This window comes from Cynara cardunculus, unplaced genomic scaffold (assembly GCF_001531365.2).
Source record: "Cynara cardunculus var. scolymus isolate 2C unplaced genomic scaffold, CcrdV1 Un_Scaffold_6072, whole genome shotgun sequence".
In the NCBI taxonomy this organism is placed as follows: domain Eukaryota; kingdom Viridiplantae; phylum Streptophyta; class Magnoliopsida; order Asterales; family Asteraceae; genus Cynara; species Cynara cardunculus.
Window position 1 is genome coordinate 3,932 of NW_020202755.1, and position 24,745 is coordinate 28,676.

General features: G+C 37.1%; 2 protein-coding genes across 2 annotated transcripts; both read right to left on the reverse strand.

Moving 5' to 3' along the window:
• Positions 1-977: 977 nt before the first annotated feature.
• Positions 978-7,846, reverse strand: LOC112504578. The gene is made up of 7 exons (XM_025108529.1): positions 7,524-7,846; positions 5,649-5,836; positions 4,116-4,256; positions 3,878-3,956; positions 2,895-3,721; positions 2,350-2,644; positions 978-2,259 (listed from the first exon to the last, which is right to left on the reverse strand). The coding sequence occupies exons 1-7, from the start codon at positions 7,844-7,846 to the stop codon at positions 978-980; spliced, it is 3,135 nt and encodes a 1,044-aa protein (XP_024964297.1).
• Positions 7,847-16,911: 9,065 nt separating this feature from the next.
• On the reverse strand, positions 16,912-18,950 carry LOC112504579. The gene is made up of 7 exons (XM_025108530.1): positions 18,939-18,950; positions 18,729-18,818; positions 17,844-18,076; positions 17,646-17,766; positions 17,500-17,552; positions 17,374-17,455; positions 16,912-17,136 (listed from the first exon to the last, which is right to left on the reverse strand). Exons 1-7 carry the CDS (start codon positions 18,948-18,950, stop codon positions 16,912-16,914), a joined length of 816 nt encoding a protein of 271 aa, XP_024964298.1.
• Between the last annotated feature and the right edge of the window lie 5,795 nt (positions 18,951-24,745).

Genomic DNA, 24,745 nt, shown 5'->3' on the forward strand with positions numbered 1-24,745 from the left:
TAAATAGAAGTGTTTCTTCTCCATGCAGAGAGCGCACATCTCTCTCTAACCCTATTCTTACTTCAAGCATCTTCTAGCTTATGTAAAGGATTCTCCTTTTAGCAATCTCTTTTCTTGTATTTGCTAAAACTCTGTGTGTAACCAAAGATTGTTTAGATAGGTTTTCGTTACCTTATCTTTCTGCAAACTGTCTTGTAAAATATGTATTGATCTTCTCTATCAATATATATTTTAAATTTGAAAATACTGTGTTTGTATTCATCCCCCCCTTCTACAAACTGTTTCTATTCTTGTAGACCCTTACGGGACCAACAAGAACCTCTGTGCAGCTCTGCATGAAACACGTAGTCTGGTTCAGATTGACCGCAAAGCACGTGCAAAACCTCTGTTAAGCTCTATATGAAGGACAGAATCAGGTTTGACAAACACAAGGTCTAAGAAATCCTCCAGAGTTCACGACAGAGGATATCCAGCGTTGCAAGACTTCTAAATCAAGATGACCAATCTGGCTACAAGTGTGAAGCCCTTTTCAAGAGTTAATTGCTAAAATTAGCCAACGCTACAAGTTTGTATAAATTTTCCATGAATAGAGGCTCTGCATTGTAGATGTAGAGCTGCTGTGTAGCTCTGTATGAAGCACGGAATCATGTATAGAGGTGCTGTGTGGTTTCTGCAGTATCTCTCTAAAGCTCTGTATGAATTACAGAAGTTTGGTCAGAGACTCTGCGTAGTACATCCAGTCCCTCTCTAAAGCTCTGTATGAAGCACGGAGTCCGAGTGAGAGAATTTGCGTAGCACATGCAGATTCTCTATGGTCGGATAATTATAATGTAGAACATAAATGAAAAATAAGCCTCTTAAGAATTAATAATAATATGAGTTAATAAGATGAAGTTGTAAAACAATAATTTTAACACAATATAAACTGAACAAATATAAGTTAAATATGTAAACATTAATAAAATAGGAACCATGTATCATATATTGATAAACATTTCTTTGTATACAACATTCGTTGTTTTACTGTCAATAATACCATCATCATCATCCATAATTAGTACTTTCAAACCTTGCTTGCTTTTGACTCTAGATAAAACAACATATAACTGACCATGCGTGAAGACCGGTTGTCGTAGAAATAAACCAACTTTTGATGATGATTGTCCTTGGCTCTTATTAATGGTCATGGCAAAACATACATCAATTGGAAACTGTCTCCTTTGAAATTTGAATGGTGTCTTTTTGTTTGTAGGTGATAAGGATATTCTTGGAATGAATGCACGACTTCCAATATTGCTTCCAGATATAACCTGTGCTTCTATTACTCGATTTCCCAATGTTAACACCCGCAGTCTAGTACCATTAGATAATCCAGATTTTTGATCAATATTCCTCAATAACATGATAGGAACACCAACTTTTAGTAAAATCTTATGGTTTGGTATTCCTGATAATTTAAGACTATTTAAAACATCAGGAGAGTACAAAGTTTTATCAAACTCATCATGAATGTGCTCTAATTCACATAACGTATCTAAACTTAAGTACTGATTTTCTTCTCCTGGAAACAATGACAGCAAACAATCATTTATTTCTTGAACTACTTCATTTTTTGGTGCAAGTATTGCTCGTTCTTGAAAATAAGCTGAGTTGTTGATGTTTTCAAGAATTGAGGGATAGACAAATTCGATTAATGCAGATATAGGATCGATGCAATCAGTAATGAGAAGATCATAAAGTATCTCAATAATTGCTTCACCATCATTATCACCTCCAACTTTTCCTTCTCCTAAGTCCAAAATCCATTTTGCAAAATCCCTTGTTTGCTCAATTTCTGAACTCTCACTGTTTGCAGTTAGCCTCATGTTCCTAGTTAACCTTAGGACTTTGCATTTTTCCCAAATGTAAGATGAACTTAATGATGGATTTACGATGTCTTGTCCACCTGCATTGAGAATAACCGGCAGAATCTGTCTGAAATCTCCTCCAAAAACAATTACCTTACCCCCAAAAAGCATATGTGAGTCACCACTACGTTGAGCATTGGAAATATCATTCATACTTCTATTTAATTCTTCAAATGCATGTTTATGAACCATTGGTGCCTCATCCCGTATTATCAAAGTAGTTTTCTTTATTAAGCTCGCAACATCACTGTCTGGCTTCATGTGGCAAAGAGAATCTTCATTGAGAATGAGTAGGATGTGAAACCGAGAGTGTGCTATTCTACCACCGGTAAGAAGTAAAGATGCAATACCACTGGAAGCAACATTTAAAACAATTTCTCATTTAGATCTTATTGATGCAGCCAAGGTCTTCCATAGGAATATTTTACATGTTCCGCCATGCCCATATTCAAAAAATACACCACCTTTTTTCTTTTCAATCGCAGTCATGATTTCATTATACACACCTCTTTGCTCATTTGTTAGAGCATTTACAAGTGTCTGAAACTCATCACGTAAATTATGATGATTATAGTCCATTTCTTCTGCAATCAAACGGTTGTTTGAGGATTCAAGCGAATCATTATCAGGATAAGGCAGAGTAGTGAAGTCTTTCAACGTGGAATTGTTACGAAGCAAAATCTTTTCAATTTCGAACAAAGTTAGATTCTTCACTTGTTCTTCATTAAGAGATAAATCTGTAAGAAGATAATATAAATGTAAACAATTAATACATGAAATTAAAAGTAGATATAATTTAACAACAACCATAGTTTTTTATAATAGTTGTATAACTCTATGCTTAAGATATAGAATTAACATACCTGGCGACTGTAAAGCAATTCATTGATTATACAGAATCCCATTTGCTAAGTATTGCCATGTTTTTTCCCGAACAAATTCAGGTCTACATAGACATGGTTGCAAATAAGAAACGGAGATAAAAACCAGATGCAGTTAAATTTGCCTCTTCAATGGCTTCAATATATTCCTTGTCATCGTCTAAAAGCCCAAGAGTATAACATGCATCTCTAAAAGTAAGAAATGTTTTTCCATTAACTGTACGAATGTCTTCAAATGATTTAGGACCTTTGACTTTATTCAGAAGAATTCGTAGAATGTCTTCAAATGATTTAGGACCTTTGACTTTATTCAGAAGAATTCGTAAGTAATACCCTTCTCCTACGGTAGGAGAAACTGAATGAATCCGTCTAATTGAGAATCCTTTTTTCCTTCGATCCCAAGGTCGTTCGTCCAATTTCCACACATACTTTATAGGGAATTCAACGTAAGTGAGTTCTTGTGCTTCTTGATAAATTTGATTACAATGCATCCAAGCTAAGAACATTGAGGACGCCACAGATGGTCTGTTTAGGACATTATGAATATTATCTTTAGCACCAAACACCACTTGTTGTTGTCCCGGAAGATGAAAAGGAAGTCTTAAAACAGAAGGAGTCCTGTAATGAACATCATATCCAAAAATACGACATGAAGCTTCACATGAAAAAAGGTATCTACAATCATAATACTGTTTTATCTCATCAACAACATTAACAGTGACCACATCATTATTGTTTTCTACAATTGCAACAATAGCTCTATCTGGACCCTTGTTGATATATTTGAACATATACTTGATTGAAGATGCCTGATTGCACCACTCAACATTAATGTGTGCTTGATATCTTTTCAACAAATGTTTATTATATGGAACAACATTTCTGTTGTCTAGTTTAACACCTGATTTTTCAATAAAACGTTCATCAACTCGTCTGCAGTATACAGGATAACCATTAACATCAATTGAAGTGTGTTCAAAAAATTTCTTCGGGTATTTTTTTGAACACTTTCTATCAACCATGCATGGACAATTAATGTTTTCTTCACCACATGGTCCATGCATCATGAACTCTTTTACAAGTAAGTACAAGTCTGGATCACTGTTTTTGTCTGGGATCTTAGCTGAGATGATAGGATAAATCTGTTCAACAGTAGGTAGCTTGAAATCTCGGTGCATAAACAGACAAATATGAATGTGAGGCAATCCACGCTTTTGAAATTCAATTGTATAAACAACTACAAAAAAAGTTACAATTTAAATTAAATAAAGATAAGACTAAAAGTATGAAGAAATATGTTGATATTGTTATCATAAATTGAACATACCTGCTTGAATTTTGCCAAAAAAAAACTCATTCTCTTTCAATTCTCTAACAAGTGCATCAAGCTTGATCTTAAATAAACGACAAAGAATGTTAGGCCTGTCTTCTGGATTTAGGCACGTGTCCTTAACAAATCTTCTAATTTCTGGCCATTTTGGATTGCAAGTCATGGTTAGGAACAAGTCAGGATATCCATACCATTTACAAAGGGACATTGCATCCAAATAATTTTACATCATGTACCGAGCACCATCGGTGAAAGAAGAAGGTAGTATAACACGTTGTCCAATGTTTGAAACATCCCACTCTCCTTGTTCTTGTACATTGCATAGATTATCATATGTCTCACACCTTAGGACTTACTGCTGCTACTTTCAATCATTGTGTATCCATCAACAATAAAATGCTGTAGAAGCCTCCTTGCATTGAGAAGTAATGAAAACATATTTCTTCTATCTTGAAGTTTGAAGGCGAAGAACTCCCTCATTGTTATAGTTGTTCTTTTATTTTTGCTTGAAGATGTTACCTCTCTATGGAGAATGTCAATTCTGTAACCATCTTCTCCGTATGGAAATAACAATGGATATTGAAGAGGAAGGTAAGAAGAATGTAATATACTTATTTGTTGTAAATAACCTGTCTGATGTTGTACAGTTGTATCTCTTTTTCAATTGTACCACCATCATCTGCAATAATTAAAGCTGCAACCTCTGAAGCAGTTGGAAGGTTATATGTTCTTCCATCCTTTTCTCTTCTTCCAATCAGTCATAACTTTAGCTTGACATCCGRSTAKCRTTCAAAACAATCTCTTGYAATTCTRTAAGACTTCACCAACACATTTTTTGCATCTAGTATGTTCTTTAAGTATTGAATAATCTCAATATCAAGGGAATCAGAATTTGATGCAGAGGCTTCTTGTTGTTCACTAAGTAAATCATAACAAACATAAAATCAGAGTGACCATTAATATAACCATACTATGTAATTCAAGTAAATTTATTAAGAGTTATTACAATAAGGATGAATGTATACCTAAATGAACCGTGTCTATTTGAAACTTTATTTTCGGTATCATATATGTACAGTTGAGAGAATTTCGGTTTTGTTCCATCTGGTGGTAGAAGACTACCCATCCTATGGTAGTTTTGACCATTAAGCCTGTATATGTATGGTGCATTTCCACTATTAATGGAAGAATCAATTTTGCCACTCATTGATGTAAATGAGAACATTGAATTATAACAAAGAATGTTCGTCATAAAGTATTCGCTTTTTGAGTCCTCACAATGAAACATATTTACGTAAGAAGTAGCCATCTCTTTCTCTTTTGGAAGCTAAACTTTGCCATTAAGACAACAAAGGGAGTAACTTGTTTTCATCCCGCATTTTTTCCCTCGAAGAGCTTCATCTCTCCATTGTTTTGCATCACAGCATTCACAAATAACACTTTCATCACCGTGATCCAAGTACTTTGTTTAATAAATTCAAATCTAATAACTAACTGTAAGTATTAAACATTTGATTAATCAATAATTACCTTCAAATATTCTTGCAATTATGTTTGTAGCTGTTACTGGATGGTCCGGTTCTTCATCTGATGTAATATCAATGATTGGTATATCAGCTACATTTACATTCCTCGTTTGTAATCTATGATGCCCTGCTGATAACCGAACCATAGAAGAAGCTTGCTCTATTGTCGATAAAGGCATGGATGAATTGGCACTAGAACGTAACCAGTAGTGTTTGTTTACATGAACACTTGATGTTTAAAATATACAAATTTAAGTAATGTATGACATGTGTTAGTATTGAAAATGTATTTGAAGCATTACTTTAAAAATGAGGTGTACAAGAGATTACACATACCATTAGCACTATTAGATAATGGATTTGTAGAAGAAGAATGTGCAAAGTTTGTATGTTGATATTGTGGACATGTGTTTGGATCCATATTCTCACTATGGTAGGGAATGTTATTCCTCTGAGATGAAGATCTTAATTGCCTATCATAATTTGAGATATTATCTGTAAGAAGATAGAGGAAAATATAATTGTCAAAAAGTGCCTTCAACAGAATTTCTGAACAGGTAATATTTGTCTCATTCAAAATCGAACTCAAAATGCTATTGAATCAGATACCTTCAACATTTGATGATGTAGATTTCAATGACTGTTTATTACTATTCAAAACTGTCTTTCTAAATTTTCTCCTTTCTCGAGCATCCATGTAATTTCTTTTTTAAAATATCTGCAAGAAAATTAATCCTTCAACAAGAACCAGTGCATGAAGTTAGTACATAATAAAACATTAGAATGAACAATCGTGAGAAAATGGACTCAATTAGTCAGTTGTGTTAAAAAATGTTTTTTTACTATAGTTGGAAATGGAAGTTGTCTGTGATAACAATAATTTTATAAGAAGCAAACGATTACCCCGATGAGGCGGTTATGGAAACCGTAAATTGAAGGTGTAAATACAACGTAAATTAAGAAACTGCTTGTCAGTTTTTTTTGCACGTTCGTTTTTCAGAGTTATGTACCTGATTGTCGAGTCAGAGCTAATGAGAAGGCCTAAAAACGTTTAAGTGTTGTATGCAGAGAGTCACTCCACACATAGAGCTTCACTTACGGTTCAAATGGGTCTACTTAAGTGGCATTTGTCCCTTTACATGTTTATTTTCCTTTTTTCGTGGCTTAATTGATGTTTCAAATGAAAAAAACAACTCTGATATGTTCTATGTCTAACTAAGTCTGGATCCATTGTATCCAGACTTATAAGTCTGAACATACAAGTCTAGACGTATGTGTCTTTGTCAACGTGCATAATTGTCTGCCAGACTTACAACGTAGCATGCCTTAGAAATCTGAGAATAAATCTGAACTCCTTCTCTCCAATGGAAATTCAAAATTCTCTTCACATAATTGATGTTTCAGATGAAGGAAACAACTCTGATATGTCTATGTATCACTAAATCTGGAGTCATTATTTCCAGACTTTTGCATCATGTATATGAAAGTTTGGACTTATGTTCCCTTGGTAAGATTCATAATTGTATGGCAGAATTAGAAGGTAGCTCGTCAAAAAAAATTTGAGAACAATTCTGAACTCCTTTTCCACAATTAAAATTCAGATTTCTCTTCAATATTTATGACGCTTACATGAATACGCGAATAAATCCCATTACACTTAAGCTATGTATACGGGTCAAACCTTTTTGTGACCTATATGTATTTTGTAAAAAAAACATCATTTACAACTGTTTGAAAAACAAAATAAAAATAATCAATCAAACAAATAAATGTTAATAAAAAATATGCATTAATACGATAGTAACAAAATAATATAATAGTACTCAATTAAACAGCTCCAACAACTAACTAAAATAAGTTCCATCCATTTTAGGAAAACCATGAATCTAAAGTACTATCTGAAATATCTTCGAAGTAGTTATCTATTTTTAAAGTTGAGGGAGATCCACGTCCAATCTCAGGAATGAAGTTATGAGCTATACGKGTTATACCAAAATCATCAAATTGGTTCGGGTTTATAGACCCGAAATCATGATACATGTTAAAAGATGCAACTTCATCACCAAGTTGTATTGAATCAAATGATTGGTAATCCAAAGGTGGTGCATCCACAAATGGAAGCTTGAGCGACTTTCGGTTGGGATGATGGTCGGACATTGATGTAACATTCGTCGGCGGTGGGTTTTCCAAAACCGTTGGCATAACGAAATTTGTAATAGCATAGGACCACAGAGATTAATGGCAGCATTATCATATACCCTGGCAGCCTCCTCCGGTGTATCTATTTATCCCAGATCTCTCAATAACACTAATAATTAAGTTAGAAATAACCAAACTATAGTGTTTGGATGAATAAAATAGTGAACACTCAAGAACAATTTATGAATATTGAAAGAATATACTTGAGTGTCAAAGGTTTCATTTTATTTCAATGATTGTGAAAAATGTAGAAGAGTCTTAGATTACAATAGGCCTAACCACCTATTTATACTAGTAATCTAGCTAAGAAGATAACTATCTAATGAGACTATTTAGCTAATCTTCTAAGAACAGATAAAACTTTTCTAAACATGGATAAACATAAAACAGGATAAACTTTGTAGAATCCAGCTGTTGATTAGTCATCTCCAGCTGTCTTCCATGGGTCATTAATTCAACCTTATCTTCATATCTTCATTGCATGCCTCTGGGTGAACTAGTGAGGAAAACTCCAAGTGTTAGTACCCATAGGGGTTATGAAGATGCACTTTCCATGGCATCTCTGGTCAGTTCATCGACCCTTTGGTTATTCTTCAGACTTAGCCATTTTGCCTTAAAGGCTTCCATCGGCCTTCTGGTTCTTCATCACTTGTTTGTCTTCATTACTTCCATACATAAGACTTATGGGGTCTAACAATCTCCCCCTAAGTAATGAAAGAACAAACATTAACTATTGTAGGAACATTTAAAGTATAAACGAAGAACAGAGGCTATTCTAAAGAAAAGCATATTTTGCCAAATTTTCATTCGAACAAAATGATGAATTCTTACAATGACGAAAATGAAAGATATTGCAATACAAAACATAAGTAAAACTACATTCACGGTCTCCCTTGTGATATTTCCCAAAAGCGCATTAATAGTCCTCTGTATTGGATGACTGTTGAAATATCATGAATAAGTCTCTGTCCCTCTCCCATCGGCACATGAGATCTGCCTAGTCTGTCGTTGATAGCCTTCCGAAACCATTCAAGTGTTGTTGTTAAGTACTTGAAGGCTTCAGTCAGCCTAAAAAATTTCTTCGTCCCAAACTCATTTTTGTATACCAGACCTAGTTCTGGCTGAGTAAGTACAGAGGCAGATCACTTCTCCTGCAGACCTGGGAAGTCTTCATTGGATGGAATGTAGGAAAGTCTATCGATGCCAAGCCGAAGAGCAATTTCAAAATCACTCTTGGCTCTATGCTTCACCAAGGTCTCCATCATCTGCACGATCGGTCTGTTTGCCATCCCAAATCGTATGCCCTGATCCTGTCGCTGAGTCGTATATGCATAAAGCTCAATCAAGTCATAGGGATTGAGATTGATCAAGTCATTGTCATTGAAGACGCTGACTTGACCATGGGCTCGCTTCACTTTGTACTCGATATACTTGATGGCTCTGTTGGCGAATGTCCTCATCTTAATGTCCATGACCAAACTTAGTCCATTGTTTGAAAGGACAGCCTGTGGTGGTTGAGTAGTTTGTGTAACAAACTTTTTACGTAGGAGGTTCATAGATTCCGATGAAAAGCATGGGAGGATTGAGGGCTAAACCTTCATCACGATCATGATATTAATATTGATGGATGTTTTCCATCATGACTGGCTCCCTTGGCGGCACCTCTGGACGTCTCTTTAGCGACTCCTTGTCGGCGATGATTTCATCGATAACCCCTTGAGGAGGGTGCCTTGATGAAAAGGGAACATCCGCTTGCACCTGGGTTGGTTGGGTTGTGGGTTGTGTTTGGGTTAAGGGTTGAGAGTGGGATTGTGATGGAATGATTTAAGTTGGCTCAAATTGGGGTAGCTCTGGTTCATTGGGATCAGGTGGGGTGGTTTCTGGTTAATGGGTTTCTGTTTGGGTGGTTTCTGGTTCATGGGGTTGTGTTTGGGTTGGAGGTTGTTGTGGTGAGGAAGGTTGGATGTTTGTGGGTTCCGGTTGTGTGGTGAAGGGTTTTGTGGTGCAAGGTGTTGGTGAAGGGGTTAAGGGTAGGTTGGGAGTTGGTGATGGGGTGAAGGGTAGGTTGGTTTCTGTTTGTGGGGTGGATGGTTCTTCATCGGTTGATGAGTTTAGCTCGTTGGGTTCTTGGGAGGTGGCGAAAGAAACATGTACATTATGTACATCTTCAGAGGGCTGGGCCTCTGGTTCTCTTGCTCGGGTTCCTTGGGTTGATGAGGGTGGTTCATTTTGTGTTTGAGGTGGTGGTGTTGGTGCAGCGGATTCCATTGGTTGAGCATTGGTAGTCGGGTTCTCCCCCTCATGAGAACCAAGACCATGATCATCGGGGTCTGGGTCTTCATGCCTAGGCCTCTTCTGCAGGCGGCTGGTTGAGCACGAAGCTCTGCTCCTTTTCTTCTTCTTCTCTTTCCTGAAGGTCACAAGATACGCCTTCAGGACTTATTGTCGTCGACTCTCCTCCATCGAGTGAAGGAGAGAGTTGGTGCGTTCTTGTTGATCGCCAAGGCTCTGGGAGAGAGCCTTGGTTGCGGCATGATGGATGAATTTTGCACTTATCTCATTGAAGGATGAGATAAGTGCCATTGACAGGGCCCTTAGATCGGCCCTGGTGGCGAACTCTATGGTGGATGATGAGGCAGGTGGGGCCACGGAGGTGGATGTGGATCTAGTTGGTGGGATGGGTAGATCGGCTATGAGTTTCCTCACCTCTGCAGTGAAGGAAGTAAAGGCTTCATCAAAAGATGGAACTACAGAGGGGGGTGGAGGAGGAGGTGGTTGGGGTATGTGGGCTATTATAGTAGCTGGGAGAGAGGTTAGGGTGTTTTGGATGTTGGCCATTTGGGTGGAGAGGGAGGTTAAGGTTTCATCGATAGATGATGTTGTGGGTGGGGTAGGTTGAGGGATTTGGGAGATTATGGTGGCTGGGAGGGTGTTAAGGGTTTAGGAGATGGTGTGTATTTGGGCGGTGATGGAGGCTAGTGTCTCATAGGTCGCAGTTGCCTGGGCCGTGAGGGTGGCGATAGAATTCATCATGAGTTGGTTTCGTTGGGTGGAAAGGTGGATGTGGTGTTATGGTGTTGGGTGATGATTTGTTGTAACATTTGGAGGCGGGTGGTGTTGTCTCTGGTTTGGGTTTCGAGGGATGCAAGGGATTGTTGAATGGGGGTTAGATTGATGGAAGGTGGGTTGTCGACAATCCCTTGGATCAAGAGTTTTAGGTCATCCAAGGACCGCTGAATCGAGTCGACAAAGGCTTGGAACTCAGCCTTCGTGACTAGATCAGCCATAGGGGTAACCCCTGCAGCAACAGATGCTGCAGGTTGAGCCTCAGCTCTAGAGGCGCCCTCAATGCCTTGTTAGAATGTGGGCATTAAAGGTCTTCCATCAAGTGCATGATAGCCCTCTAGTGAGGAGCTATCTATTGATGTTGCAACATCTTCTTCTCTTTCATCGGCTTCAGAGGCCGAATAAGAGAAGTAAGTGTGTTTTCCCTTCGCTAGATCAAGTGTCGAAGGGGGGGGGGTTGTGCACAAAGAGGAGATCGCTCTGAACAATCTTGAGGCATTTCAATGTCAGAAGCAACACATGCTTCTAGGTGTGTGAAGGGTGGTGGCGAGCCATATGGCGAAGTGGCTCTTATATCTTCATCGACTCTCTGTTGGAAGAGGAGCAATGGATGGTGAGGTTCCTCGGCTGCATCATCTCCAGAGGCTCGAAGACTGGCCTCTGGATGGCTGGTTGGGATGGGGATTGGACTGGGTCGTCCTTGTTCAATACCCCTTTGGCCTTGATTGCCAGGGGTGGTGGTTGTGGTTGCCCTTTGGGAAGAGGGGATGGGAATTGTATGTGAAGGGCCGGGGGATGCACGAGGAGTGTCATTATCATCATCTTCATCATTTGATGAAGATGACTCCTGTGCTCCCTCGTTAGTGTCAGGGGATGGCTCTAAGTGCTCTGGGGTAGCTGCCATCGGTTCATGGGACAACAGAGAGCGTTCATACTTCTGCCTTATCTCAGACGTCTCTGGAATGACGGTGAGCATGGCTCGTGAAACTGTTCTCTCAGTGGTGTAGCCTTCCTTGGAGATTGTTGGTCGATGGCCGTTTGTTAGACCCCATAATTCATAAATGTAAAAGTAATGGAGAACAATAAGTGATGAAGAACTAGAAGACCGATGAAGACGTTAAGGCAGAATTGACTAAGTCTGGAGAACAACCAGAGGGTCGATGAATCGACCAGAGATGCGATGGAAAGAGCATCTTCATCGCCCCTCTAGTCAACAACACTTAGAGTTTTCTTCAACAGTTCAACCAGAGGCATGCGATGAAGATATGAAGATAAGGTTGAATTAACATCAAATGGAAGACAGCTGGAGATAACAAATCGACAGCTGGATTTTAAGCTTATCTTGATTTATAGTTTATCCATACTTAGATAAACATTATCTTTCCTAGAAGATTGGCTAGATAGTTTTACTAGATAGTTATCTTCTTATTGCTAGTATAAATAGGTAGCTAGGCCTATTGTAAAATAAGACTTTTGAAGTGAGTTTTTACGTATCTTTAATGCTCAAGTATATGCTTTGATTATATACACTACTTATTTAGGTTATTCATAATCTATTTGTTAGTGTTATTGAGAGATCTGGGATCAACACTGTTCATCAAGAACTGTAGAGTGTACGGTTCATCGGTCGATAGATCGTGTCTCCTCATCGCGTCCCTTATGAAGAGAGCGAGGAATCAAGGGAAGAGAACAGAAGTCAAGGGCTTTCCCGCGGCCTTGAGTTTATATTTCTTGACTACCGCTGCGTGGAGTTCATTGTAGATGAGGAAAACATAGTCCAGCGGTAGGTTGAAGAAGAGGCCGTACATTATCGTCATAATGTTGATGTTGCCCTGATCTATCGACCCTAGTTTGCAGGTGAGAGCTCTGTTCTCTATGGAAAAGAACATATTCCACATTGGGGGCAAGAACTGCTTCTTGAAGTCAGAGGTGTTGCGTAGGTCACGATTGTAACCTAGAATTTTGATGAAGCAGAGGATGTCAGAACTTGTGGGTGGCTCAGCGTATTGGTCAATGCCGAGTTCTTGGCGAGTGGGAATGCAAAGGACTTTAGAGACCTTTACTTGGGAGATCTTGACCGAGCAACCCATGTCATTTGGGGCATCAATGTCCCCCATGATGCCACGGTTCTCGGGGTAGAATTCACAAGTTTGCCAATACTGTTGGACGTACTTGAGAGGTACGCCATTGTCGATTAAGGTCAAAGCGGGTTGGAGGATGCAATTTTGAAAGAATTCAATCATAATTGCTAACCTGTCTTCAAACAGGTTGGTTCGGAGGTCTATAGCGTGATTGTTTAGCTTGATTGGGAGGTACACCAGTGGCTTTCTGCGCCGGTTGATTGCACATGACTGTCATTGTTGTTCGATTCATGAGAGGCGGAAAAAGCCATTGCTATTGAAATTGTAGGTTTTGCTTTTTTGCAGGTCGTCTTGAGTGTTTGCAGGTTTAGGAAGCGTACATAAGAAATGGTTGGGAAGAAGGTTATTTATAGCTGGAGAATGGGAAACGGTTTTGAAGAGATATTATATTAAAAAGGTTAATCATTATGGTGGGAGACGTTTGGCAAAAAGAGGATTTGGTGGGGATCGTGTGCCGTCTTGACTGTACCATGCCATTAATATTGGAGGACACGTGTCAAGATGGGGAGGGAAGATGGGTAATGTGAAGGGGTTTATGGGTCTGAAGTTTGTTTAGTACTATTTTGACGCCGTATTACATGGTTTAAACATTAATGCACATTGTACGTCTATCAAACCACGTATGAAAATTGTATAATTCTGTAATCAAGCCAGTCAGAGTTAGCTTCCAACTCTTACATTTTACTTTGACGGGTTCATAGGTTTAATACAAGAACCGTACTGTTCAAATGACTCTGAAGTAAACCATCTATTTTAACTCTGACAAAGGATATCAGACCTATCTTTGTGAAATAAGTATTTATTTAGAAGTTTTTGTGATCTTTGGCATAGCACGTGCAGAAGCTCTGTGAAGGTCTGTATGAAGAATGGAGTCACGCTTGACAGACACAAGGGTGAAAAAAGTTCCCAGAGTTTAAGCCCAAAACGGTCCAGAGTTACAAGGCTGAAGTACACTTTCAGAGTCAGAGGCGGAGCCTCAAGGTAGGACATGAAGAGACAGAGCACTTTCTCAACTCTTAAGTGCAGAGCCTTTGTGTAGCTCTGTATGAAGCACGGAGGTAGGGTTACAATGACGGTGTAGCACGTGCAGAACCTCTATCATGGTCTGTATGAAGAAGGGGAATCTCAACGTAGAACATGAACAGACAGAGCTCTTTCTCAACACTAGTGCAGAGCCTCTGTGTAGCTTTGTATAAAGCACGGAGGCATGGTTAGAGTGACGGCATAGCATGCGCATAACCTCTGTGAAGGTTTGTATGAATAACGGAGGGAGGCTTGATAGACACAAGGGTGAAGAAGTTTCCCATAGTTAAGACTCAGATGGTCCAGAGTTGTAAGTCTGTAGTCCACTTTCAGAGTATTCGGCGGAGCCTGGACGTAGAAGATGAAGAGATAGATCAGTTTCTCAACACTTAAGTACATAGCCTATGTGTAGCTCTATATGAGGCACAGAGGAAGGGTTAAAGTGACCGCATAGAACGTGTAGAACCTCTGTGAAGGTCTGTATGAAGAAGGGGAATATCAACATAGGACATGAAGAAACAGAGCTCTTTCTCAACACTTAAGTACAGAGCCTCTGTATAGCTCTGTATGAAGCACGGTGGCAATGTTAGATTGACGGCGTTGCACGTGCAGTCCCTCTGTGAAGGTCTGTATAAAGAATGGAGTCAGGCTTGATAGCCTCAAGGGTGAACAAACTTCCCAGAGTTTAAACCGAATACGGTGCAGAGTTACAAGTCTGAAGTACACTTCCAGAGTAAGAGGTGACGCGTGAAGGTAGGACATGAAGAGACAGAGCTCTTTTTCAACACTTAAGTGCAGAGCCTCTGTGTAGCTCTGTATGAAGCATGGAGGCAGGGTCTAAGTGATGGCATAACACGTGCAGGACCCATGTCAAGGTCTGTATGAAGAAGCGGAGCCTCAACGTACAACATGAAGAGACAAAACTCTTTCTCAACACTTAACTGCAGAGCCTTTGTAGAGCTCAGTATGAACCACGGAGTCTGACTCAGATTGACCGCGTAGCACGTGCAGAACCTCTATGAAGGTCTGTATGAAGAACGGAGTGAGGCTTGACAGACACAAGGGTGAAGAAATTTCCTTGAGTTAAGACTCAAACCGTACAGAGTTACAATTCTGAAGTCCACTTTCAGAGTAAGCGACGGGGCCTCAATGTAGGGTATGAAGAGAGAGAGAGCTCTTTCTCAACACTTACGTGCAAAGCCTCTGTCTAGCTCTGTTTGAACCACAGAGGCAGGGTTAGAGTGACGCCGTAGCATGATCGGAACCTCTGTTATGGTCTGTATGAAGAATGAAGTCAGGCTTGACAGACAAAAGGGTGAATAAATTTCCCCGAATTAAGACTCAGATGGTCCAGAGTTACAAGTTTGAAGTCCACTTTCAGAGTAAGAGGCGGAGCCTCAACATAGGGCATGAAGAGACAGAGCTCTTTCTCAACACGTAAGTGCAGAGCCTTTGTGAAGCTCTGTATGAAGCACGGAGCCAGGGTTAGAGTGATGCCATAACACGTGCAGAACCTCTGTTAAAGTCTGTATGAAGAAGGGGAGCCTCAACGTAGCACATGAAGAGACAGAGCTCTTTCTCAACACTTAAGTGCAGAGCCTCTGTGTTTCTCATGCAAATAAGTTTAATACTAAATCCAAAACAAAAAATAATGAAAGCGTATAGCATACTACATTCACCAATTAACAGATCATTGTACAAAGCAAAATCCAATCACCAAAACAATACCAAATATGAGAGACTATGTAGTTGTACACCCGAACCACGAATATTACTTCTGAAGTGGAGGGATTTTTAACGTTTTTGTAGCCGATCCTTTTTCTTAAATTAGGAAAAAAGAAGAAAAACATAAAAAGTTCTCGATACCCCAACAGAAGTTAAAAAGAAAGCAGGTTCTTACTTGAATTAAAAACATAAGTCTAATTGAAGGCAAAGGTTAAAAAGAACCTTTGTTTTACATTAACTATTCAGAAAGTACAAAACGATTGAAACGAAAGTGCAATGCTTGAAAGCTGAAAAAAATGCTAAGACAAGAAGGTTTAGATGTTTTCAAGCCTGATGAACCTCCTAACTAGTTCTCGAAACTCCAACAGATTACGGATTGACCTTAGAATAATTCTGGCTCCTTCTCTTGCTCCAGGGGTGGTATCTCTGCTTCATGTAAGATGATCTCTATGATAATTGACATAGAAAATGACCTTTATACATAATAGACTTAGCTCTTAAGTAAGAGCCCTGTCTCTCCTCGTCCTACACAGAACCTCTGATCCTGATTCCATGCTTCATACAGAACTAAGCAGACTATCTGCATGTACCACACAGCGCACCTGGAGTTGCTTCTAGACTCAATGCAGACCTGTATAGAGCCTCTGCATGTTCCATGCAGAGCCTCTATGTAAGTAAGTTTCCTACGGATTTGCGACTCTGCATACAAGGCTTCTAATCTTCAAAGTAGGCTGAAGAACAACCCTGCATACTTCAAAGCTCTGTATAGCGAGTCTGAGTATCTGCATGCAGTATACAGAGGCCGTGTAATAAATCAATGAAGGCCTACAAGGATTCAGAGTAAACCCATCTGATCATGTACATCCTGTTACTCATCTGCCCAAAACCTCTTCATCCAAAAATAGTTAAATACTTACAAGCAGATATAATTTTCATGAACATGAAAATCAAAGATTACAAAATTATGTAATGCAAATGAGTTTAATATCAAATCCAACACAAATAATAACGAAAACGTGTATCATAACATAAACACCAATGCAAAAATCATTGTCCAAACTAAAATTCAACCACCAACACAATACCAAATACGAGTTTCAATGTAATTGTTCATCAAAAGCAAGAATAATACTTTTCAACTTTAGGGATCTTTAATGTTTTTATAGCCGATCCTTTTCCGTCCTGATCGGCATCATACCAACTTTCAAAAAGCTGCTTCCTATCAACTACTTTCCTAAGCCTTCTGTCACACAACTTCTCTTCTAATTCTGGATTATCTGCAGTGCTTTTATCAACATCGGATGTTGTTGCATTCTCACCAGTAAATGAAACATCATCCTTCAAATAAAACAATAATTAGTTATGGCATTTGAAGAATTAGTTGCTTGTAGTTCACTTTACAAATTACATTGAAGATGTCATTTATAGTACCTTTAACTTATCTTGAGAACTGAAATATGTTGAATGCAGATTTACTGATTCTGATTCAGCAGGATGCAGAGTAAATTGTAAAATAATGTTAACAAAGATTTTAGACTAAATTGGATCATATTTTCTACAAATGATAATCAGCACCTGTTGAGAAGCGCATCTCATCTCCAATTCATTCAAAATGGCATCATCATATGTTAGCTTTGAAATGCCATAAATGAAACAACTGCTTTAATATTGTAATCAGTTATGTCAATCTTTATTGCAAACCTCCGATCAAGCAAAACATCCAAGTCATCCGGAAACATATCTAAATCACCACTCTAACAAAAAAGAAATAAACAACTTTTACATTAACAGGTATTTGGAGTCCAAAAAAATAACTTACGAAAAAAAGATAAGACCTCTAACCTTACCTCTTTAACTTTTTCATATAACTCTGTTGTCGTTTGATTCAAAACTTTATTAGCTTCTCGATCAAATAATGACAATGATACAATTCCAGTATCATCCTGAACTCTCAAAGAAATTCCGAACCTATATGATTATTAACCGAGCATTAATGTGAGTGTGCAAAAGTTAATGAACAACACTGTTATGTAATTGTAACTTACTTTGGCAACACCTCTGTCTTTTTACTTCTGCATCTGTCAGTCGTACAATCAAAACTTTCACTCTCTTCTTTCATACCAGATCCATCATCCTTGTCAGTTATATTGTACATGGGTCGAACCTTGCGGTTACACCTCGTGCAACCCATGTAAAACCAAGGGACATCCTTCCTAAATGCTTTCACCGTTGCTAATACAATTAGTGATTTCGCTTGTATAAAGTACACTATGTTACACTAAAATGCAATTACTAAATGTAAAGACACAATTTAAAAAAAATCAGTACCTCAACAGTCTCACTGATTTAAACAATGTTTGCTCTACTGGTTCTGTCTAAAAAATCTTCACGATATGAAGACAATCCATAGAGCATTGAAATCTGTTGTGATGATTTAGATTCGCCACTTTCCCGAATCAAACAATTGAATTGGACTATTAGTACACAACAATGTATATTAGGGAAATATAAGATATATAACAAAAATAAATAATAAATAAAAATTGCTGACCTTTTCTTAAAATCTTTGATTTCATCAATGTTTGAATTGATCAACAACCTCATACCATTGAATGAGTTAGAAAGAAATGGTCTTTCTGAAATAATCAAATGAAGCAAGTTAACACAACAATGCTTGAAAGAACTATATATGTTATGAATCAGACAAACCTCTATAAAATTTGACCATTGCAAACTGAATAACAAAAATAACAATCCCCTTCTCCTTGTTAGTAGAAACATAATCATTCAATTACTGAGCGAACGCATCCCACAATGTCACTTGCATATTAATCCCCCTAAATAAATTGTAAGAAAAAGAATTATATAGTTTCTGAAGATCACTGCTAGTGAATAAAGTAAAACACTTACTCCAAATCCTGCATCTCAACCTGCATCCGTGTTTTGGCTTTTCCATTGTTATCTGGAATCCTGAACTTAGGAACCCATTTTTGTAGGACATTAGCTTGTATTTTAGTGCCCTAATAACATAAAAATGAAAAATCAATGAGTAGTGATGATGTGAAGATCTTAGACAGTTTAGAAAATTATTCAATATCATGCTGACAGTACTAAAGCTTGAAAAAGATATAAGAATTTACCTGTTCATCCATTAATATCATTTCAATGGAATATATATTTCATCCGGGATTTTAAACACCGGTTGCTTCCACAGTCTAACAATTCGGACCTTGACAATGAAATCATCCTTCTGTATGTCAAGATCTTCAAGGAATGTTATATTGTTAACAACCATTAATTTGTAGAAGGAAAAACATGTATTAATTAATGAAAATTTTGAAGTAGGTTAATCAAAAGAAGTTACCATACCTCACAAAAGAAAAGCAATTGGTTTTGATTGTTCTGATTTGAAGTTGAGAAAAGTTGCCAATTTGAGTAGTGAGGAATACGGAAATTGAATCACAATTTAAACCCACATCCCACGATTAAAAATCCCAGATTTTATGGGAATTATAACCAACAATAACTGAAATTTTGAGTTTATGAATTTATGAAAATTCTGAAGTTGTGTATTCTGTTCACGTCCAAGTATGAACGTGGTGTACCAGATTTACGGCTTCAGTTATAAATTCARACGTGCCGAAGTAACTATGTACATTTCAGTCACGAACATTTTAATATGGACTTTAACAATTTTAGTGACTTTCTTAAGGACTAATTTTCAAATATTGACTTTCTCATGATGAAGGGTAGTTTACAAGATTTATACAGATATTGAAGTCTGATTTGAAGAAAAAGTTTTCCCCCAACCAGACATTGTAATAAGGATTGCAAATATGGAACAATTTTTTGTACGTTCAAATCTGTAGGTTGAGGAAGTCTTCCCACGCCGTTTGTTGTGACTACAGATTTCTAAATCTGAGGTTGGTTCCAGATGTAAGATAGTGGTTATAAGTGCGGAAGCACAAAACTGACTCTATACATTCTAGACTTGAACATTTTGATATGGAGTTTAACAACTTCATGGCTTTCCTAAGGGTTAATTTACAAATATTGATTGTCACATAACAAAAGATAGTGTATAAGGTCTATACAGATACGGAAGTTTAGGTTGGGGGAAAATTTGTTATCTTATCGGGTCTTCGTAGATAAGATGTACTAAGTCTAAATATGCAAGGATCAGAGTTCCAGGTTTGGGCACATTCAGGCCTATTATTCTGAAATGAAATTCAGAGTTAGTCAGCAACTCTTGGCGTTCAAGACTTACAACACATTCCTTCCTCTAAAATGCAGGTAAGACGGTTGTCAACCATGTGTTCGTATATGATACGACCAACCGTTAACTTACATCATAATGGTAATTAAACATTTTTTTAAAATACGACGGTTTAAAATAGTCATGCTTAATGAGTCCAAGAAGTACTCTACACTTCCACGTGTCACTCTATAAACAAATTTTCGAGTTCTTTATTCAAATTTAAAACCAAATATATACTCCCTATATGAAGAAGGGGAGCCTCAACGTAGCACATCAAAAGACAGAGCTCTTTCTCAACACTTAAGTCCAGAGCCTCTGTGTTGCTCATGCAAATAAGTTTAATATTAAATCCAAAATAAATAATAATGAAAATGTATAGCATACTACATTCACCAATTAACAGATCATTGTACAAACCAAAATCCAATCACAAAAACAATACCAAATACGAGAGACAATATAGTTGTACACCAGAACCACGAATATTACTTCTGAAGTCGAGGGATTTTTAACGTTTATGTAGCCAATCTTTTTTCTTAAATTAGGAAAAACGAAGAAAAACATAAGAAGTTCTTGATACTCCAACATAAGTTAAAAAGAAGGCAGGTTCTTACGTGAATTAACAACATAAGTCTAATTGAAGGCCGAGGTTAAAAATAACCTCTGTTTTAAATTAACTTTTTAGAGAGTACAATACGAGTGAACATAAGTACAATGCTTGAAAGTTAAAACAAAATGCTAAGACAAGAACGTCTAGATGTTTTCAAGCCTGATGAACCTCCTAAGAAGTTCTCGAAAATCCAACAGATTACAAATTGATCTTAGAATAATTCTGGCTCCTTCTCTTGCTCTAGGGGTGGGATCTCTACTTCATGTAAGATGATCTATACGACAATTGACATAGAAGACGGCCTTTGTACATAATACACTTAGCTCTTGAGTAAGAGCTCTGTCTCTCCTCGTGCTACGCAGAACCTTTGATCATGATTCTGTGTTTCATACAGAACTATGCAGACTATCTGCATGTACCACGCAGCGCAGCTGAAGTTGCTTCCATACTCAATACAGACCTATATAGAGGCTCTGCATGTTCAACGCAGAGCCTCTGTTTAAGTAAATTTCCTACAGATTTGCGAATCTGCATACAAGGCTTCTAATCTTCAAAGTAGGCTAAAGAACAACCCTGCATACTACAGAGGCCGTGTAATAAATCAATGAAGGTCTACAAGGATTTAGATTAAACCCATCTGATCATGTACAACCTGTTATTCATCTGCCCACAACCTCTTCGTCCAAAAATAGTTAATACTTACGAGCAGATATAATTTTCATGAACATGAAAATCAAGCATTACAAAATTATGTAATACAAAAGAGTTTAATATCAAATCCAACACAAATAATAACGAAAACGGGTATCATAACCTAAGCACGAATGCAAAAATCATTGTCCAAACTAAAATTCAACCACCAACACAATACCAAATACGAGTTTCAATGTAATTGTTCATCAAAAACAAAAATATTACTTTTCAACTTTAGGAATCTTTAATGTTTTTATAGCCGATCCTTTTTCTTCCTGATCGACATCAGACCAACTTTCAAAAAGCCGCTTCCTATCAACTTCTTTCCCAAGCCTTCTGTCACACAACTTCTCTTCTGATTCCGGATTGTTATCTGGAAGAGTCACCATTGTCTCACAAGCAATAACTTCACCAAATACATCTATGTAATCATCAAAAAGTTAACATAACAACATCTAACTTCAGTGAGAGTACAATATATAACTTATTTAAACAATACAATCAATGTAAAAGGATTTAAGTCACTCACCAACTGTTGTATGTTCTGGGATACTTTTGGTTATAAGATTTGCAAATTTCACAAATGAGAAACCAAAAATGGAACCCTTAAAATCCCGGCAATCTGACATAGAAGTCTTGTAATACAAATTTAACTTGTTTGTATTATCGATTAACTTGTATTTCGTTGCATGTCGAGCAATTGTAGGATTCTTAATGAAAACTGCAGCCCCTTCCTAAAGTAAGTTACTGAACTTAGGAACTCATTTTTGTAGGACATTTGCTTGTATTTTAGTGCCCTAAGAACATAAAAATGAAAAATCAATGAGTAGTGATGATTTGAAGATCTTAGACAGTTCAGAAAATTATTCAATATCATGCTGACAATACTAAAGCTTGAAAAATATATAAGAATTTACCTGTTCATCCATTAATATCATTTCAATGGAATATATTTCATCTGGAATTTTAAACACCGGTTGCTTCCACAGTCTAACAATTCGGACCTTCACAGTGAAATCATCCTTCTGTATGTCAAGATCTTCAATGAATGTAATATTGTTAATAGCCATTAATCTGTAGAAGAAAAAACATGTATTAATTAATGAAAATTTTAAAGTAGGTTAATCAAAAGAAGTTATCATACCTCATAGAAGAAAAGCAATTGATTTTGATTGTTCTGGTTTGACGTTGAGAAAAGTTGCCTATTTGAGTAGTGAGGAGTACGGAAATTGAATCACAATTTAAACCCACATCCCACGATTAAAATTCCCGATTTTATGGGGATTATACTCCACAATGATTTAAAATTTGAGTTTATGAATTTATGAAAATTCTGAAGTTATGTAGTTTGTCTACGTCCAAGTATGAACGTGGTGTACAAGATTTACAGCTTCATTTATAAATTCAAATGTGCGGAAGTAATTTTCAAATATTGACTTTCTTAAGGAATAATTTTCAAATATTGACTTTCACATGACGAAGGGTAGTTTATAAGCTTTATACAGATATTGAAGTCTGATCTGAAGAAAAAGTTTTACCCAACGCAGGCTTTGTAATAAGAATTGCAAAACTGGAACAATTTTTGGTACGTTCAAATCTGTAGGCTGAGGAAGTCTTCCACGCCGTCTGTTGTGAATACAGATTTCTAAGTTTGAAGTTGGTTCCAGATGTAAGATGGTGGTTATAAGTGCGGAAACAAGAAACTGACTCTGTACATTCCAGACTTGAACATTTTGATATGGAATTTAACAACTTCATGGCTTTGCTAAGGGTTAATTTACAAATATTGACTGTCACATAACAGTAGATAGTGTATAAGGTCTATACAGATATGGAAGTATCGGTTGGGGGAAAATTTGTTATTCTACCGAGTGTTTGTAGTTCAGATGTACTAAGTCTGAATATACACAGATCAGAGTTCTAGTTCTGGGCACATGAACACCTACAACTCTGAAATGAAATTCATAGTTAGTTAGTAACTCTTGGCATTCAAGACTTACAACACATTCCTTCCTTTAAAATGCAGCTAACACGGTTGTCAACCACGTGTTCGTATATAATATCCGTGTTTTCGTTAACTCGTACAAATTGGGTTAAGAGAATTTTGGTAGAATTATGCATGATATATTTGTACCCTATGCTTAACCAATTTGTACCCTAGATTAGCTTTGCGTCAAAATGTGTTTATACCTATATTGACGTAAAGTTGGGAATTTAACTTGAAGGGTAAAAACCGTCAAATAGTTAAACTATATATATATATATTATATATATTATATATATACATATGAGGCGGTGTGAATTTAAAAAAAAATTTAATTATATATATATATGAAAGGCGGTTTCACCACCGCCAACTCCATTCTCTCTCTCTCTCACTTCTTTCTCTCTCTCTACAATTCTCTCTCGTCTTCTCTCTAGATTTTACGTCAAGTTAGTAAGGRGATCGAGACAACAATTATATATTCGGAATCCACTCTCCGAACTCTTCTTAAAGGTATAAGTTTCATTTAGTTTCATTAAGGTGTTTATTTTAGGATTCTTTAGATCGGTTTATAAATTGTGTTTATATCTAAGTTTACGGATTGATATTGTCATATTTATGATATATTTGATGTTTAGAATACTAGAACTAGTTATATTGATTTAGAAATGAAAAGAGTATATTATAGTTTTCAATATGGTTAGATTGTGGGTAAATGTTTAACCGTACACCAATTGTTCGGTTAAATGTCGAAAGGAGTAAAAATGCATGATTAAGCTTGGGTTAACGACCGTTAGATTTGTTTTATTGTTTAGTATATTGAAGTAAATGTAGCGAATCACGGAAGTTGGATCATAAAAGTTAGTCGGGAATTACGGAATCGAATTTTACCGACAATGTAACTCCCGTAGTTCGACAGTGTATAACTCACAAACCGTAAGTCGGATTAAGCTCATATTTTGCAGTCAGGAAAATCATACTGCATACTACAACTTTCATTTAGACAGTATAGTCTGGATTGGTCTATAAGGTAGGTAAAAATGCTTAGAAATAAGAGGGTCGGAAAYGGTTGGATCGAAAGAGAATAAGGTTAAGTTTTAAGTTTGAGTTTTCAATTCGTATCCAGCTGTCCTTCTTGAAGTCTACGTTGTTTAAGTACGTTAAGACCTAAGTAACTTTAATAGAATAATTATGTTTCGGTTTTTATGTTTTGTAAATAGTAACCGGTTATGCATTCGTTAGGCACGTGGATAAATTAAACTTGATCGTGAATTTCCGTTTGATCGTGCGTWAATTGTCAAATTCGGTTAAGGTACGGATTTCATATCTCACTTGACACGGGGATAGCCATTTGCGTAAGGCTTCCTAATCCAGATAATCTGTGATAAATTCCGAATAATTT